This window comes from Centruroides sculpturatus, unplaced genomic scaffold (genome assembly GCF_000671375.1).
Source record: "Centruroides sculpturatus isolate CEXI.00-Female unplaced genomic scaffold, Cexi_2.0 scaffold688, whole genome shotgun sequence".
Taxonomy (NCBI): Eukaryota; Metazoa; Arthropoda; class Arachnida; order Scorpiones; family Buthidae; genus Centruroides; species Centruroides sculpturatus.
Genome location: NW_019385125.1, coordinates 163,215 through 179,315, shown reverse-complemented (window position 1 = coordinate 179,315; position 16,101 = coordinate 163,215). Strand labels below are relative to the sequence as shown.

General features: G+C 32.0%; 1 protein-coding gene across 2 annotated transcripts in view; it reads right to left on the bottom strand.

The window, feature by feature from the left end:
- Window positions 1–16,101, bottom strand: part of LOC111635125 (calpain-A-like) — a 58,205-nt gene that overhangs the window by 25,299 nt on the left and 16,805 nt on the right. For both annotated transcript variants that reach the window (XM_023379982.1, XM_023379983.1), the window contains exons 3-5: window positions 14,364–14,495; window positions 6,663–6,856; window positions 3,056–3,224 (exon numbers count right to left, since the gene is read on the bottom strand). In XM_023379982.1, coding sequence (XP_023235750.1) covers window positions 3,056–3,224; window positions 6,663–6,856; window positions 14,364–14,495 — 495 coding nt within the window. The remainder of the gene's footprint in view (window positions 1–3,055; window positions 3,225–6,662; window positions 6,857–14,363; window positions 14,496–16,101) is intronic.

The window sequence follows — 16,101 nt, the reverse complement described above, 5'->3', positions numbered from 1 at the left end:
GTGTACGGAATGTGGGTAACTGTTTATATAACATTACTTGTCGGTATTCTGTTACTAAGCGAACAACGGATAAGACCAGTTGTTAAAAATGTTTTGTACTATGTTCCTTTTTGTATTCGGAAATAATACATTCTAACTAAAATGTAAGTGTGCATTGATATTTTTTAAATTAATATTCTATGTTAAACAGTTCGTCATAAAAATGATATGTTAAACAGCCTCCCCCTTATGCCACTTTTTTCATATCATAGGCTATGCCATACTACTATGTAATCAAAAAATTTTTGTAAAATACATCTATGCTGTACCATTATATGTCAAGTAAGCAATTTTATGTTATCATCACCTCGCGTTTTTAGTTATGTTCCTACTAACCAATACCGTAAAACTAACCTTAAATTAAATTTTTTTGTGTAACCTTAACAGCACTGAAGAGGGGTTGGGCATTTAAGCCAACCTGAAAGCATATGAATAAGGAATTTTTTAAATAAAAAGTACGTTTTCTAACCAATTGCTGTCCGTTCGTCTACCAACTCGTTTTGGATTACACAGACGCTACACACTGCATTCAAGATACAGCAACCACGTCCTCTACATTATAGTATTTATTGTTTATGTAGTTATATTTAAAGACAAATAAATTTTTAATACATCAAGTTTTCACTTAAAGTCATCAACGCATTATTAGAAACTGTTACATTAAATAAAATGACTGTATAACAAAACCAATTTTACCACAAGCTAAATAATATAAACAAAATATAATTTGGTTAATATTATTCTTATTTGATCATGTTTGCAACCACCAGCATTTATTTCCCTTGCATAAAATCAAGATTACTGTTTATAAAGAAGATATGATAACGATAATTGTAAATGATTATAAATGTACTTGTATCTTTAAGCAATAATGACAAAAAGACATTAAGAACTTGCTGTACACTAATTCTGCAAAAAATAAACATTTCATTATTTTTCAGACAAATAAATAATTATTATAGCTGAGAATATTTGTAATTTATGTATAAATTTCAAATGCTTCTAACCAGTTCTCTCTCCAAAAATACCACTTTTTAATGATTATTTCTTTCAAACTATTCTTTAATTACTTATAATGTTTTACTACTCTTGCTTCAATAACGTGAATTATTTAAAAAATTAATTAGGATTTTATAAATAACAATGAATTTCCCATTTAATATTTAATAGTTTCATTTATAAAATGATTTTTTTATTAATTTGTTTCACATTATTTTAAATAACAGCATTTTCATTTTGTCTTATCATCAATTATTTTTTTATTAGATTTTTTGGTCAAATTTTACCTAGGCGCACTGTCATGGCCATGGTCATGACTGTTTCTGCTCCTGACTGACTCTTCCCAGAGGGGAGCCGTCGGCAGGCTGCCGAGTATATAACATCACTAGTTATTGATTCACGGTAGTTCTTAAACACATGTATCAATAACTAGTGACGTTATACATTCAGTGGCATGCCGGTGGCTTGCCTCCAGGAGGAGTCAGTTGGGTGCACGAACAGTCGCAACCTCCACCATGATGATGCACATAGGTAAAATTTAACCAATTTTTTAAATTAACAAGTAAATTAATTTTAAATTTAAGGTTTTATTAATGTAAGTATTATGATTTAAAAAATTATAAACTGCAACATGAATATGAAAGAGTGAAGAAACAATATAACATGTCAGGACTAGACTGACAAAGGCAGCCAAGAGTAGAACATCAAGTGTATTTGTGTGTGTATATATATAAATATAATATACAGCGGTTACAAACTTTCAGGAGAGATAGAGTACACAGAGTACACCTAGACAATGGGAAATCACGTAGCACTGCATGGTCAGAAACACTTTCCTGGAACTTCTGGAACTTGTTGCACACATCATGGCTGCTGTTGGGGAAGTCTGGGACACACCCAGTATTTTTGACAATATTAGATCTTCAATGCGCTGGAGGCCTGCATCAAGGCCCAGGGTCATAATTTCAAACACCTTTGATTTTGCTGTACTAAGAATAATAAACATGTTTTCTCATCCTGTTCATGTCCTTCCTTACTTGTGTTTTGTACAACCATGCACTGCTATGTGATTTCCCATTGTCTAGGTGTACTCTATCTCTCCTGAAAGTTTCTAACCACTGTACTGATACACCCTGTATATATGACTATTTTGTTTATAACTGACATATTCTAAAAATTTCCAAACATATCACAAAATTTTATATTTGTTCTAGCTGAAATTACTTCAATATAATCTTGTTTATTCATACTCTTTAACCACTGCAATAACTATTCAAACTATTAAAATAATTCATTTCTCTTGGATCTTGTTAACATATAATATTTTATAATAACTAATCATATGCAAGAATCTTAAAATGTGAAGAAAAAACTATATTACATGACCACTTCATAATACAGTAGAGCGTCATTTATCCGAATGAATTGGGGACTGGGGTTGTTCGGATAATTTATTTTTCGGATAACCGATTATGTACGAACAAATATATTAACCCATCCCGTGTTGAAATTTTTCTCCATTGTGTGTCGCTTCGCGTTGAATTCCCATCAATGTTAAGCCTAACGTAAACTTTTTAAAATAATAATCGTGGCTATTGTATCATTAAAAATTATTTCTTTATTTTTTACAAACAAAATAAATATATTGAAAAATATAAAAACAAAAAATTATACTTTAGAAGTTAATCCAGTATCAAAAATGTTCAATTCAGTGCAACACACAGTCCTCAGAAAAACACTACACAAAAGTGTCAGTGTTGCCCAAGGTCTTAGATTATATTCTAAGACCTTGCACAACACCAGAGAAAATTAAAATTTGCCGACTGGAATGCTTTCGGTTAACCAACGTTTCGGATAACCAGCTTTCGGATAAACGACGCTCTACTATAATATTTTATGAAGCAACTATCTATCATTAATATCATTTATATTTTAAGAATTATAATTTTAAAGAAGTATATCTTTGACTTTTTATCATAAAATAATAAACAGCAATCTTTTAAAAAAAATTACTTACTTTTCGAGAACAAGTTATAAATGCTCCATTAGATGACGCTTTTAATAATATATCATACAAATTGGAAGGTGCATCATCCAGATCATATCTTTCTGCAAGACCTCCTGTTAAATCTACCAAAGCATCCATAGCTTGGCCTCCTTCTAAAGCTTCATATGATTTATGTAATCTAGTAAATAATTTTGAATAATTAAATTATTTATCTATTTCACACTTTTGAATGAATTACAAATTCTATCATAATGCTTAAGAACTATTGTTGATTAATCTAAAATTTCAATATTTTATTAAATGGGAAAAAGTGAATGGTAAGTCTGTCTATGTGTATTACATACCCACACACAATTGCCTTGACCCCTCGATCATCCTGACAATCACACACAGTCGGCAAACCTTACAATTTTACCAATCCTTGGACTTAAAAATATCGAGAAATGCTGCAATAGTCAATATGCCCACAAACTTGTTTCCTTTCATGTACAGTACAGTACAGTACAATATTTTTTGTATCAAATTCTGTGTCATTTTTCATTTTATCTTTGGATAAAACTGTCCACGTGGCTTCAGAATGTCTTTTTCATCTCCCCTTTGGTTTATTGTCCCTTATCTACTTACTAATTACTTCAAGTTTTGGAAAAAGTAGCCAGTTAAACTGTTTCCATTTGTGGCCATTTTATCATCATACAGCATGAGATCGGCTACTTCAGAACCAAGCACTTCCCCAATCTGGCCAACGTGTCTGTCATTGGCCAATTGAGATCAAACAACACCAATGATATGTTTATCAGCATACAATCACTTCATCAGTATCATTTGATCTCACAGTTAGAATATACATGTGCACACAGTGGTAAATACTGTACTCAAGCCAAAAATTCCTCCTTTAAATTTTTTTGAGTTAACCAAGTCAAATAACCAATTAAATTCCTAAGTTAAAGTGGGGAGAGTGCATTTTTATTTCTGTATGTTAAATCTGGCAATGTCTCAAAGATAATAAGTGTCACCTCCCGCTACAAAAACACCAATAACAAAAACAGAAAAGAACACACAAAACAATAGATATTGTGAGAATACAGTTGAGGGTTAGACCCTCTAGTCGTTGAGTTGGTAAAACCCGCTCACGAGGTCACTGGATGATGTTTTCCCGAGTGACGGAGGAGATAAGACAATAGGGTTCTGTTCTCCAAATAATGATGAGATGACTGGTTAACAACTTAACAAAAGTTTGATATAAACAAAGACGGAGATTATGAACACAATGTAACCAAGTTACCTTTGAAGGATAACATAACTAACAGAAGTTCTGTTTTTGCAAGGCTATATGGAGAGTTCTCAAGGGTAACTGTTTCTTAAACATAAATTCTAAGTCGACCAAGAGAGAGAGAGAGAGAGAGTTTACAATAAGGGTGTGACTATGCAGACGCGAGCGAGCAAATTTTCCGAGCAAGCAAGAATATGTGGTGAGAAGAGGCGAGACGTAATAAATATCAAAACCTGTCAGATATGTGCGAGAACCAAAAATTCGCTCTCGCCAGTTATATTTCTCGCTTCTTGTTTGTGCATGGTTTTCCTTTGTGAAAACTAAATCGCTCGCAACCTATCGCTCGCTCTAAATTTGCGTCTGCATAGTCACACCCTAACTACAGAATACCTCATGTAGATAATCAGTTATCTTCAGATAATGTATCTAAGGCTTGGCATAGAGTGTCCTTGGGGCAAGGGTGGACAAGGCAAGAGCTCCAGTTCGGCTCTTCCAATATGTCAGCTTTGATGGTGGCAGGACTTATGTCTACTGTTGATGTCTGACCCGATGCCTGGATTTGAGCCCCTTTTATACGCATTGCACGTGAGAAAACAGTCAAGTGACTTTGATTTAATGTGTTCTAAGTTCGAGTTGGGTCTGGTTCGATGGATACGGGCTGTCAAGAATCGGATGTTTCGAAGAATTACGGATATTTTCTATTCATTATCGTGGCTCATCTTACCTCAAAATTCCATCCATTTGACAGTTTCCCATCATTAATAATCAAATGTTTTGACTAAGTTTATAACCTAAGTCCAAATATCAAAATGATTGTTGATTCAGAGGGATATTGGATAGGTTTGTTATCTTATCAATCAAGGAGTGGCCATGAAGTTTCTGTTGAAGATCTGGGTTTTTCCCTTTGAATTATAATTAAGTTAACAGGTTAATTAGAGCTAATTAACCTCTCCGGATCTTCACAATATTATTTAGAATAAAGTATTTTTTACAGATAGCTTTCAGTTTGATGAAATTAAGGAATAGTTATCTTCAATTTTAATAGCAGTTTTTTGCTGAAACATGATGTAATCGTTACATTAAGGCAGCAGTATGGTGCATAAATACAAGATGATGATTTGGTATTAAACAAAGGGATATGAATGTAACTATAGTGAGAAGCAAGTAGGCCATTACAATATTTTATAGGTATAAATGCAATTTTAATTAAAAAGGAGTAAAAACTTTTTAACTTGATGTGATTTAACATAAGGAGGAAGCATAGAAAGCAAAGGAAAACTACTATGCTTTATTTCTAATGTAGCAATCTTCCTAGTAAGATGAGCACAACTAGAAATAGAGACAAGAACAACATTCAGTTGGAATTTGTTGCAAGCATAAACACCTTGCCCAGTAGGGGGAAGAGGGATCTCCAGATCATCAGCCTGCAAACCCCCCCAAGAGACTTGAGAAATGGAACTTGGAATGTGAAATCTTAAGGAAAACTGAAAAGATGGAAAATCTGAAGAATGAGATGAAAATAAATAAATTATACATAGTAAGACCAGGTGAAATGAGATGGAAAGACAAGAATCAGTGAGCAACAATATCAAGCTTTACTTTTCAGATGGGAGGAAAGCAATGAATGGACTGGGGATAGTGTTGAAAAGTGAGTTTGCATCCTGAGTTATTAAAGTTGATTACATAAATGACAGAATCATAATGTTCATTTGTTGTGAAACCGTGTTGTACTAGATTTTCTTTAGAAGTGTTGAACACGAGATCGTGTTATTAACCAATCATACGGCTTCTTTTCCACCTTTATTTAGTTGATACTAAATAAAGGTGGAAAAGAAGCCATGTGATTGGTTAATAACATGATCTCATGTTCAACACTTCTAGAGAGAATTGTANAACTTGCAGTAAGAATAGTGAAGATGGACTCCAGGTTACAATTCTTGAAGGAATGTCAGGTAAGAAGAATTTATCCAATGTCCATTTTTAGAATCAAGTTGCCTAATGAATGTATAGCAGTACGAGAAAGAGTACGAGTTCTCTGCTTAAATAATTCAATTAAACGAGTAAAGAATTTCAAGTACAGAGCCATTAAAGAAATAGTGGAACTGGAAGATAGCATGTTTAAAACGAGCCCGCATATATTGACGAGTATCAATTTAAGAGTAGTTGGGTTAACAAACCAGATAAGCATTAATTTAAGGAAGAAATACAGGAGTACTTGTGATGTATTTTTCCAAACTATATTCAAATTATTTTCAAATTTAAGAATTTGTACCAATTTATTATAAAGTAAATATTATATAAATTATTTTTAATTTACGAAATTTTAGAATGTTATCATATTCTTACTTTGCATATGCTTTTTCTAATAAAGCAACCCAAAATTCTCTGTTATCAGAACAGCGAGAAAAAATTAAACGTCCGTCTTTAGTTGGAAGTAAATCATCTATATAAACAGTTACCCATTTTCCATATTGCCAAAATTGAAACCAAATAAATCCCTTATAACCTGTTCCATAAAGAGGTTGATTTGATGGAATTACCTGGTAAAATAATAAAAGCATTGATCTTTAAATAAATTAAATAAAAACTGAAAATAAAAGTCTGATTACATTATTACCTATTTGGTAAACTGTGGTAAATAAATATTAAATACTTTACTAAAAAGTTTCAAGATAATCATCATATTGTAAGAGAAAAGTGAATAATCACCAATATAAAATACAAAATATCTTACTTTTGTACCTTTAAAAACTTTTAAAAAGTTAAAAATAAACAATAAAATTCCTTGTAATATTTGGCTTTTTTGTATGATAAATGTTACAGTAATATTTACCTTTTACTTATAACTAGTATGGATTCATTGTCACTATGTATGTTCATTGTAACTTTACAAATGATTATATAAATACATAAAAAAAAAGTAATAAATACAGTAGACTCTGCATAATTAGTTCTCATCAGGGAATAGATCATTTGACCCAAATAAGCAGAAATTATCCCAATAAACTAAAAAAACTCTCTCTTTTCATGATAGTATAATTAACAAGTAAAATATACAAAATAAAAAGACAAATTTACTAAAAAAATAAATTAATTAAAGACAGAATGTTTATTTTTATTACAATCTTTGAAAAAGTTGACAAAGTGTGCTCTGAAGTCTTTTCTGTACTAACTGCAACTAAACAAAACCAGAACATATGTCTAAAGCAGATAAAGAAATGTCTTCCTACATTGAAATATTGTCTCAATTCAGCAATATGTTCTCTAGAATCTTGCTCAATCACTTTTTTCAGCATATCATCATCACACATTTCTTGGCCTTCTGAAGTCTCCTATTGTTTTGCTGTATTTTGTTCAATGATCAAAATCACTTTGTCTGTCTCAACCTAACTTCTTTTAGGCCTAGTAAATTCAAACAGAATAGCCACAGAATATCATTTTCTATTTTAAATCCATTCTATACTTTGCCTTTCAATTAAAATCATCAATATCCCAAATAAATGGCACAAATTTACATTAAATGCATTGATTTCTTTCTGTTCTCAGTATTTTGGTGTATATAAATGGCTGCCCTAATTAACTGATGACCCGACTGAAATATATTGTACCTTTTTCAATAGAGAAAACAACAGTAAAAGGTTATGCTTTTATTATTCTATTTTTAATTTCTACAACAATGCTAATGTAATGTAATTTGTAAACCTACATTGCAGTTAAATCTTGATTTAACACATCTCTAATTAATGAATTTCAAATTTAACAAACTGGTGAGTGATGTCAACATAGTTTCATTATGTTTTCAATTATCTTCTATGCAACTTAATATGACTTATGAAATACATTTCATAAAAGATTTGTAAAATAATATCCTTATTGCATAATTATATATTAAATACTAAATAACACTTATCAATACCTCAACAACTCAGTAATTATATTGCTGAATGGTGGTAACTTCTTGCTTCAGATATGAATTCAACTCAATACAGTTCAACTCTGAAGAGTTCAACTGAATGTGAATGGCTACAGTTCAACAATTCAGAGTTGAACTGTAGCCATTCACTTGTACTTCTTGAACAATATTGTATATTTATGTAGGTGTATTATATAAATTTAACAAAATTTATTAATTATGATTAATAAAAAGATAATGTTTTGAAAAGAGAATAGGTAAACTTGAATGTTATTTGAAAATTCAAATTTATAAAGAAACTAAAGTTATGTCATTTATTTGTCATGTTTTTATGAAATCAAAAGATGAACTGTGTTTGATATCTCTAAGAATAAACGACTCAAATTATTTATAGTGAAGTTCAATATATACTGTATTTGCAACATTCTTCACAAATAGTTTTCCTTTGTTTCCATCATTATTTAGGTTTAACAGACCATTGGTAATAATATAGATCAACTTTTCCTATCAGTTTGTTAAATTAGGATGATCTATATTTAATATTAATGTCATAATTTATGCATTCATTATTCTATTATTTCTGTAGTATAGATAATACTAAAGAAATAATAAAATTATAATGATTACTTACTTATAGAAAACTTGCAGTAAAGATAGTGAAGATGGACTCCAGGTTACAATTCTTGAAGGAATGTCAGGTAAGAAGAATTTATCCAATGTCCATTTTTAGAATCAAGTTGCTTAATGAATGTATAGCAGTACGAGAAAGAGTACGAGTTCTCTGCTTAAATAATTCAATTAAACGAGTAAAGAATTTCAAGTACAGAGCCATTAAAGAAATAGTGGAACTGGAAGATAGCATGTTTAAAACGAGCCCGCATATATTGACGAGTATCAATTTAAGAGTAGTTGGGTTAACAAACCAGATAAGCATTAATTTAAGGAAGAAATACAGGAGGAAACTGCTGTGGATTTCAAAAAAGCAGCCATCCAAAGTTACGAGCGTTTTGAAGCCAACCCCGTATATATTATGGGATCAGATTCATCTCACAGAAAGTGTCAAACAAGTTCTGGAAAAAGGTCCTAATTATGCTCCTGACAACACTAGGAACTGGAGAGCTGTTGTAGCGGAAGTAGAAAGAGGAATAGTGGGTATGAATGAAGTGGATAAGGACTATTTCAGATGGAAAACAGCATTCAGAACTGAAAAATACTCTAGGAGGCATGATAAAGAAGTGAACATTAACAAAGCTAGGAAATGGTTGGATCGTAATGATATAGTGGTCACTAGGGCAGATAAGAGTAAGAATTTGGTCTTAATGAAGAAACGCAGGTACAATGAAGCCCTGGAAGGTTATATAGAAAAAACAGAATGTGAAGAAGTGGACCGAGGTATAGTTGAAAGAATTGACAGAAAATTAAGGAAATTGGAAAAATCGCCCATAGCAACATTATTCCTTTTCCTAAAAGGTGCCCACATCGCCTGCCCAGGTGTACCTAGGTTGTTTGGATTCGCAAAAATACATAAAAACAGTAAAGAGATCAGACCAGTAGTAGAGAAATGTAAAGGACCGACCTACATTCTAGAAAAACGTATGCATAGGCATTTAACACAACTGTTGGAGGGCTACAGATTTGTTACAAAAGACACGTTTAGTTTGGTTAATGACCTACATGATCTATCTTTAATGGACAATGAGATTGGGACGGTTATGGATTTCGAGAGTATGTTTCCATCAATAAATCTTGCCTCATGTTTTGGTGAATTGGTGAACCTTTTATGTGGGTTATACCCAAAAGCATCCGAACACAGAAAAGATCTAGAGATAATGGTTGATTTGGTTTGCTTTCAGTCATTTTTCGGTTTCCAAGGTAAAGTTTATAGGCAATTAAGGGGAGTCCCGATGGGCAGCCCGATGTCTGGCCTGCTGTGTGAGTTAGTGATTAGAAAAATGGAAAGCATGACGTTGTTCAACTACAACGAATACATAATCATGTACAGAAGATATGTAGATGATGTTCTAATTATTTGGAAGAATGACAAAATGATACAACGATTCTTGAACCAGATGAATTCTAACCAACATGGATTAAAACTTAACCTGGAGCAAGTTAGTAACAAGGAGTTGCACTTCTTGGACGTTGGTGTTGAATTTAAGAATGGAACTTTATGCACTAAAGTGTACATCAAGCCCACACATGACCCGATGTACATACCAGCGACTTCTAATGATCCAACGGTTTAAAAGCTATCTGCCTTTAGGGCGCTAGTCAGAAGAGCATTTTTGTATTGCTCGAATGTAATTGACATGATGGAAGAGCTGGGTAGGATCAAAAACGTTGCAAAAGGGTTAGGGTTTGGAACAAGATCTATAGAGCGTTTAATTTCGCCATACGTAAAGCCTAGAAGTGGCTCTAGAAAGAAACCAGACACTAGTGGTAACTTCGCAAAGTGTACGTATAATAAATGTCTCTTCCCAATGTGGTGTTCAGAGTGAGAGGTACGCGATCCCACGAGCGAAATGGTACAAAAAAAGGAGTCTCAACACAAAGTATTATTTCTCTCACTGAACAGGTTCGTTTATTGGATCCCAACTTTACAATTTTCCGAATTTTATGCGTACACCGGTGCTCAATGGTACACCTCGAAAACAGTTATCTATTACCCACGCGACAAAAACCTGACAAGGACCAAAATTACTTAAACTAACTTACGCTAACTTACACTAACTTATGACTAAAGATGAAAGAATATAGGATATAGAGATAGACAAGGAAAGAAGTAGAAATACCCAGGTTTAGATTCGATGAGCCCTTGGTTGGAGAACATTTCGGACTAAGAGGCCTTCCCTCGATGATCTCTCTCTCTCTCTGCACTTTTTATTCTTAGGTCACTTCTTATTTTGTAGACCTTTCGTCTACAGTCTTCATCTTTCAGATTGAGTTGTCTTTGATTTCCTCTCACTGGTAGACTTTTCGTCTACAGTCCTTCCTTTTCTTTCTCTCTGGATTGCTTCGTCTCAGATCACTTCACTTGTAGGAGCACCTCTCTGTTCCCTCCTACCTACTCGAGATCTCCACTCAATCTGATCTTCTTTTTCTTTGTTTTGCTTCCGGGCCTCACTCCCTTTTCCTTTGTTCTTCATTTCTCCGAAGAGGGTAATCCTCCCCCAAGGGCAAAAAGGGGTTCAGACAAAGAAAGTTATAGGAAGGTTTAGAGAAAAGAAAGTTCTAGATGGTTTTAGACAAAGAGAAAAGGAAACTCTAATACTAATACAACATAAAATATAGGAAATATATCATATCATGGCTGACGGCCACACCGATTATGAAGCAAATAGCGAAACACAAAAACGCTAGTATAGTATACAAAAGGGCCCCCAAAGAAAAAATGGATGATAATGAGCGGCCAGGTATGTATGCAATTCCATACAAAAATGACCAGTTGGGAATTGATAAGGACTACGTAGGGGTCACTAACAGAAACCTTGGTGTGAGGATTAAAGAACACAAATATGATGTCGCAAAGAATAAGTGTGTAACAGCATTATCCAAAATGGCACAAGCGGAAGGTTCTGTTATTAAATGGGAAGATGCCAAAATCCTTGCAAAAGTGCACTCACCAACGCTCTCATCCATAACTGAAAAATGTGAAATATACAGGGCAAGTTTAACGGATAGATGTTTAAATTACAAGGATGCGACAGTGTTACCTTCATCGTGGAAATACATAGTAAGAAAAAACACGCGTAATAATACACCTGCAGAGACTCAATAGATATCTGGGTTAATGTAGAAAGAATTGGTACTTAGTGTGTACGGTTAACCACCATATTTTATTTCGTTTTTTGTGTGATATTTTAGTTTATTATTTATTATTTTATTGTGGTTAAGCATGTTCTATTGGTTTAATTTAAACGTATGTTCTAGTTTGGTTAATTTTGAACGTGTTCGATTTTGTATTAGAGTCAAACAATGTTAATCTGAAGATGGCCCATAAATTGGGTTGAAAACGTTTGTTTTGTTTAATAAATATATGTTCTCAGCAATAAGGTGTGTTGGGTGTATCTAGTATATTACTTACAGTTTAACAATATGTGAATCTATTTTATTTGTGAAAATTTATGCATTTAGTATTCCAATTTTCAGTCCACAGGAGTTCAAACTTGTTTCATTTTCACACTGAATATATTGTATATTATTTTAAATATTTTATTCTGATTCCGTTATTTAATAATTTTTGAAATTTCAACAATTTGTTTTGAAGCAGTAAAAAAGATCATATACATAATAAGTCATACAATTATATAAATATATAAACATCTCAAACCCTGATAATTATATTAAAGCCAAATGATTACTGGATTAAATTAGGCAATATTGTGAGGCCAGCCGATTAGGGGTGAGGTGTTTTCGACAGCCGAGCGGTCATTTCTGTCGTGTGGGCGCGGAATGACTCACCGAGACAGGTTTACCATATAAAACCGTTTAATAATATACATAAATCGTTCTTACAATAATCTAATGCGGGCAAGAGCTTATCCCTCAATGGGTTTCTGTCACAGTTCCTACTAATCGGATAGTTCGAATGTTCGATTGGTCCCTGGGAAGCTTTCGGCACTGTGGACGCAGAGAACGATGGCTCTGGGGCACGCACCAACACTTGTAGTGATGTCCTCGGTTGACAAGTTGAACCTCGACGATTCTGGACGTGACCTCGGCGATCCTAGAGTGGACGGGTTGGCGAAACCAGTTCCTAGGTCGTCGGAAGAGCCTTCGTTGCGTCTCGCGTCTCGGTCGGGAGCACCAAATCCCGACAGGTGAGCACTACACACCAAAACCCAAGACTCCGTAAAGTTCCCGAAAACGCGGTTTTATCGATTTTTCCACCGCGGTCGCCTCTCCATTGGTCTCTCCTCGTCACATGGTGACAATTCGAAACTCCAGGAAGGGCGCGGGAGAGGTCAACGTCGCGTCGGAACACGACTCCTCTCCAACCTCGTTTTCCTCGACTTTACTCTATCTATTGTTTAAAATCTTTTAACAAGACAAAAGGTTCATTGTTTAAATCCTATCTTTAAGTTCGCTCTTTCGCACTATGAAACTTGACTCATTTAAAAAGTTGTTAATGGCCTGCTTTCAGACCCCGTTTGGGTCCTCACAATATTACCACTACTGATAATTATTAAATCCCAAGTAATATGGTATTAGAGGTAGGCATTAGGTGCCAACTCTTATTAAATTTAATAATTATAATAAAATTAATATTGATTAAGGAATTTAGAAAATTTTGGAAAAAAGAATTGGCCCAGAGCAGGACTCTAATTCACAACTGCCACTTACCAAGTAGATGCATTGCCAATTACACTACCCATACAATTAAACATATTGTAATTATGTTTTGATTAAACATATCTTAGCAAGAAAGGTGTATTGATGGTTTATTAAATGTTTAAGGCTGAGTTGGATATTTATTTAAAACTTGACCTTTTGAAAATAAAAATGATCAGTATTAATAGGGCAAATGAATCAAAAAATAGAGCTCACAACAAAGGCCATCTTTTTGTCCTGGACCCATGCACCTGTTGCACCTGCCTACTTACAATACTGTATTGATCTATAGATTATTCTTATTTCCAACTTTCTAAACTTCCTGTTATCATATTCAGTAATCAATAATTATTAAAAAGATATTAAAAGAATGTCTGTGTTAAATTTTGTGTGATTATAATAAAAAAATTTGCATATTTCAACATTTTGTATAAAATATTTGACATTTTAAATAAAGTTTTCAAATCACTTTAAACAGAACTGTAATTAAATTGCAAATTTTAGATTACAAAAAGAATTTACCACAAGTAAAAATTTATACTTAAAATTATAAAAAGAAAAATAGAAAGAAAAATTTAATAACTCTATATAATTAATATATCTGAAAATATTGAACTTTTTTTTAATAAACAAAAGCAAATACACAAATCTAATAAGATGAATTCAATACAATTAATCTATGTATTACAGGTACAATAGTAATATAGCAAAACTGACATTTCTTCTAAAAACTTGTAAAAGGCTTTTTTATTACCAACACAATTTTTAAATTAATCTTTCCTTTTTGAGAAGTATATTCTTACTTTTCTCATTAAAGTAGGGTATTGGGCTACAGCAGCACATGAAGACAAAAACCAACAATCAGCCAAAATTCCTTGAATAATATCATGCTGACTTACTCCATCCACCAAAAGACGAGGATTGTCAATTAGTTCCTAGAATTAAAAGTAATTAACTCAGGTTATAAATATAAATATTAAATAACATTTCAAAAAATAAATTATCATAATCTATATGAAAATTTTCAAAGATAATTTTTTATAACTATTCTTAATAAAAAAAATAAATTTTGATAATTTTGTTCCTATTTTTAATCTATTGATATTGATAATTAGATGATCAAGAGAGTAAAGAAATCAGTCTGCCATTCTAGGGAATATGGGTTATGGTTGGATCCTAATATATTTTCATGAATGATTTCATTTGGTTTTGGCTTGGATATATGTGATCAAATTTGATTCCCATCCATCACCACTTGGTTATTATATTGCAGACCTGAATGAATGAATGAGTGAATAAGGAACTTACTAAAAAACGTTTAAACCAGTATTTAAAATTTATAAAAAAAATTTGCAATTGTCAGATGATAAATAACAAAGTTAATAGATTGTGTCATTTTTTTAAAAACTCTTGATTGAAATTACATTTCTGGCCTTTAATAGTTGATTTAATCTTTATGGGATCATTTATAATCTATAATAATTTGTCATTTTTCTAATTTTAATACAAAATTACATTATTATGATTAACAATGAAGAGAGAGATAATTTTTATGCATTAAAACAAAAACAATATAGTAAACAATAAAAGAGTTTTTCTAATGGTAAAATGAATGAGAATAAATCAATTTTGTGGATGCAGTTTAGTCATCAGTAGAAATAAACTTTTTTTCTGGAAAGTGTAATAAATGCTTTCAAAATATTCTCTTTTTGCATTGTTTTATTACTGTCAATTTTCTATTTCTGCTTTTTTAAATCAATATATGAATTCCAATCACTTTAAACACAGATGAAAGATTAAAGATCTAACAAAAGCTATCATATTCTCACAATTAGATCTAGTTATTATATATCCTTTCTGTTTTTTACCTCTGGAAAAAATGAAATTGTTTTACAAAATATAAAAGTAAATATTAATATAAGATGCAAAAATTTTTAGAATTTTTATTTTATAAAATATCATCTATTAGTAAATATATTAACTAATCAAATAATCAAGCAGGATTTATTATCAGGCAACACTTTAGTTAATTAAGTATACAATTGCTATGTAATTTGAACTAAGGAGAGGTGATTAAGTTACCATACTTTTAGTTCAAATTATATATCATTTGTATATTTAGTTAGCTAAAGTGTAGCCTGATAACAAATCTGGCTTAATTAGTTGATTAGTAATATGTAAGGGTGCACCGATTAATCGGCAAGTAATCGGTAATCGGCCGTATCGGCCACTTAGCCGATTAATCGGTATCGGCCATTCCCCCCGATTAATCGGTTTCGATAATCGGCCAATTTTACATTTTGGTATTTTTGTTAGAATGTTACGTACAATGCTAGTAATAAAATCTAATAAATTTCTGTTATATATTTATTATTTATTACATGACAAACTGAATATTAAAAAAATTTTACTAATCAAATTATTCCTTTTATCGATACATATTATAAGTATAATATAACGTATAATATAAAGTTTAAACTTTACATAAGAAAAAGTATTGAATAGGTTAAGAAGAAAAATTAAATTTTTATTTGTTTCATA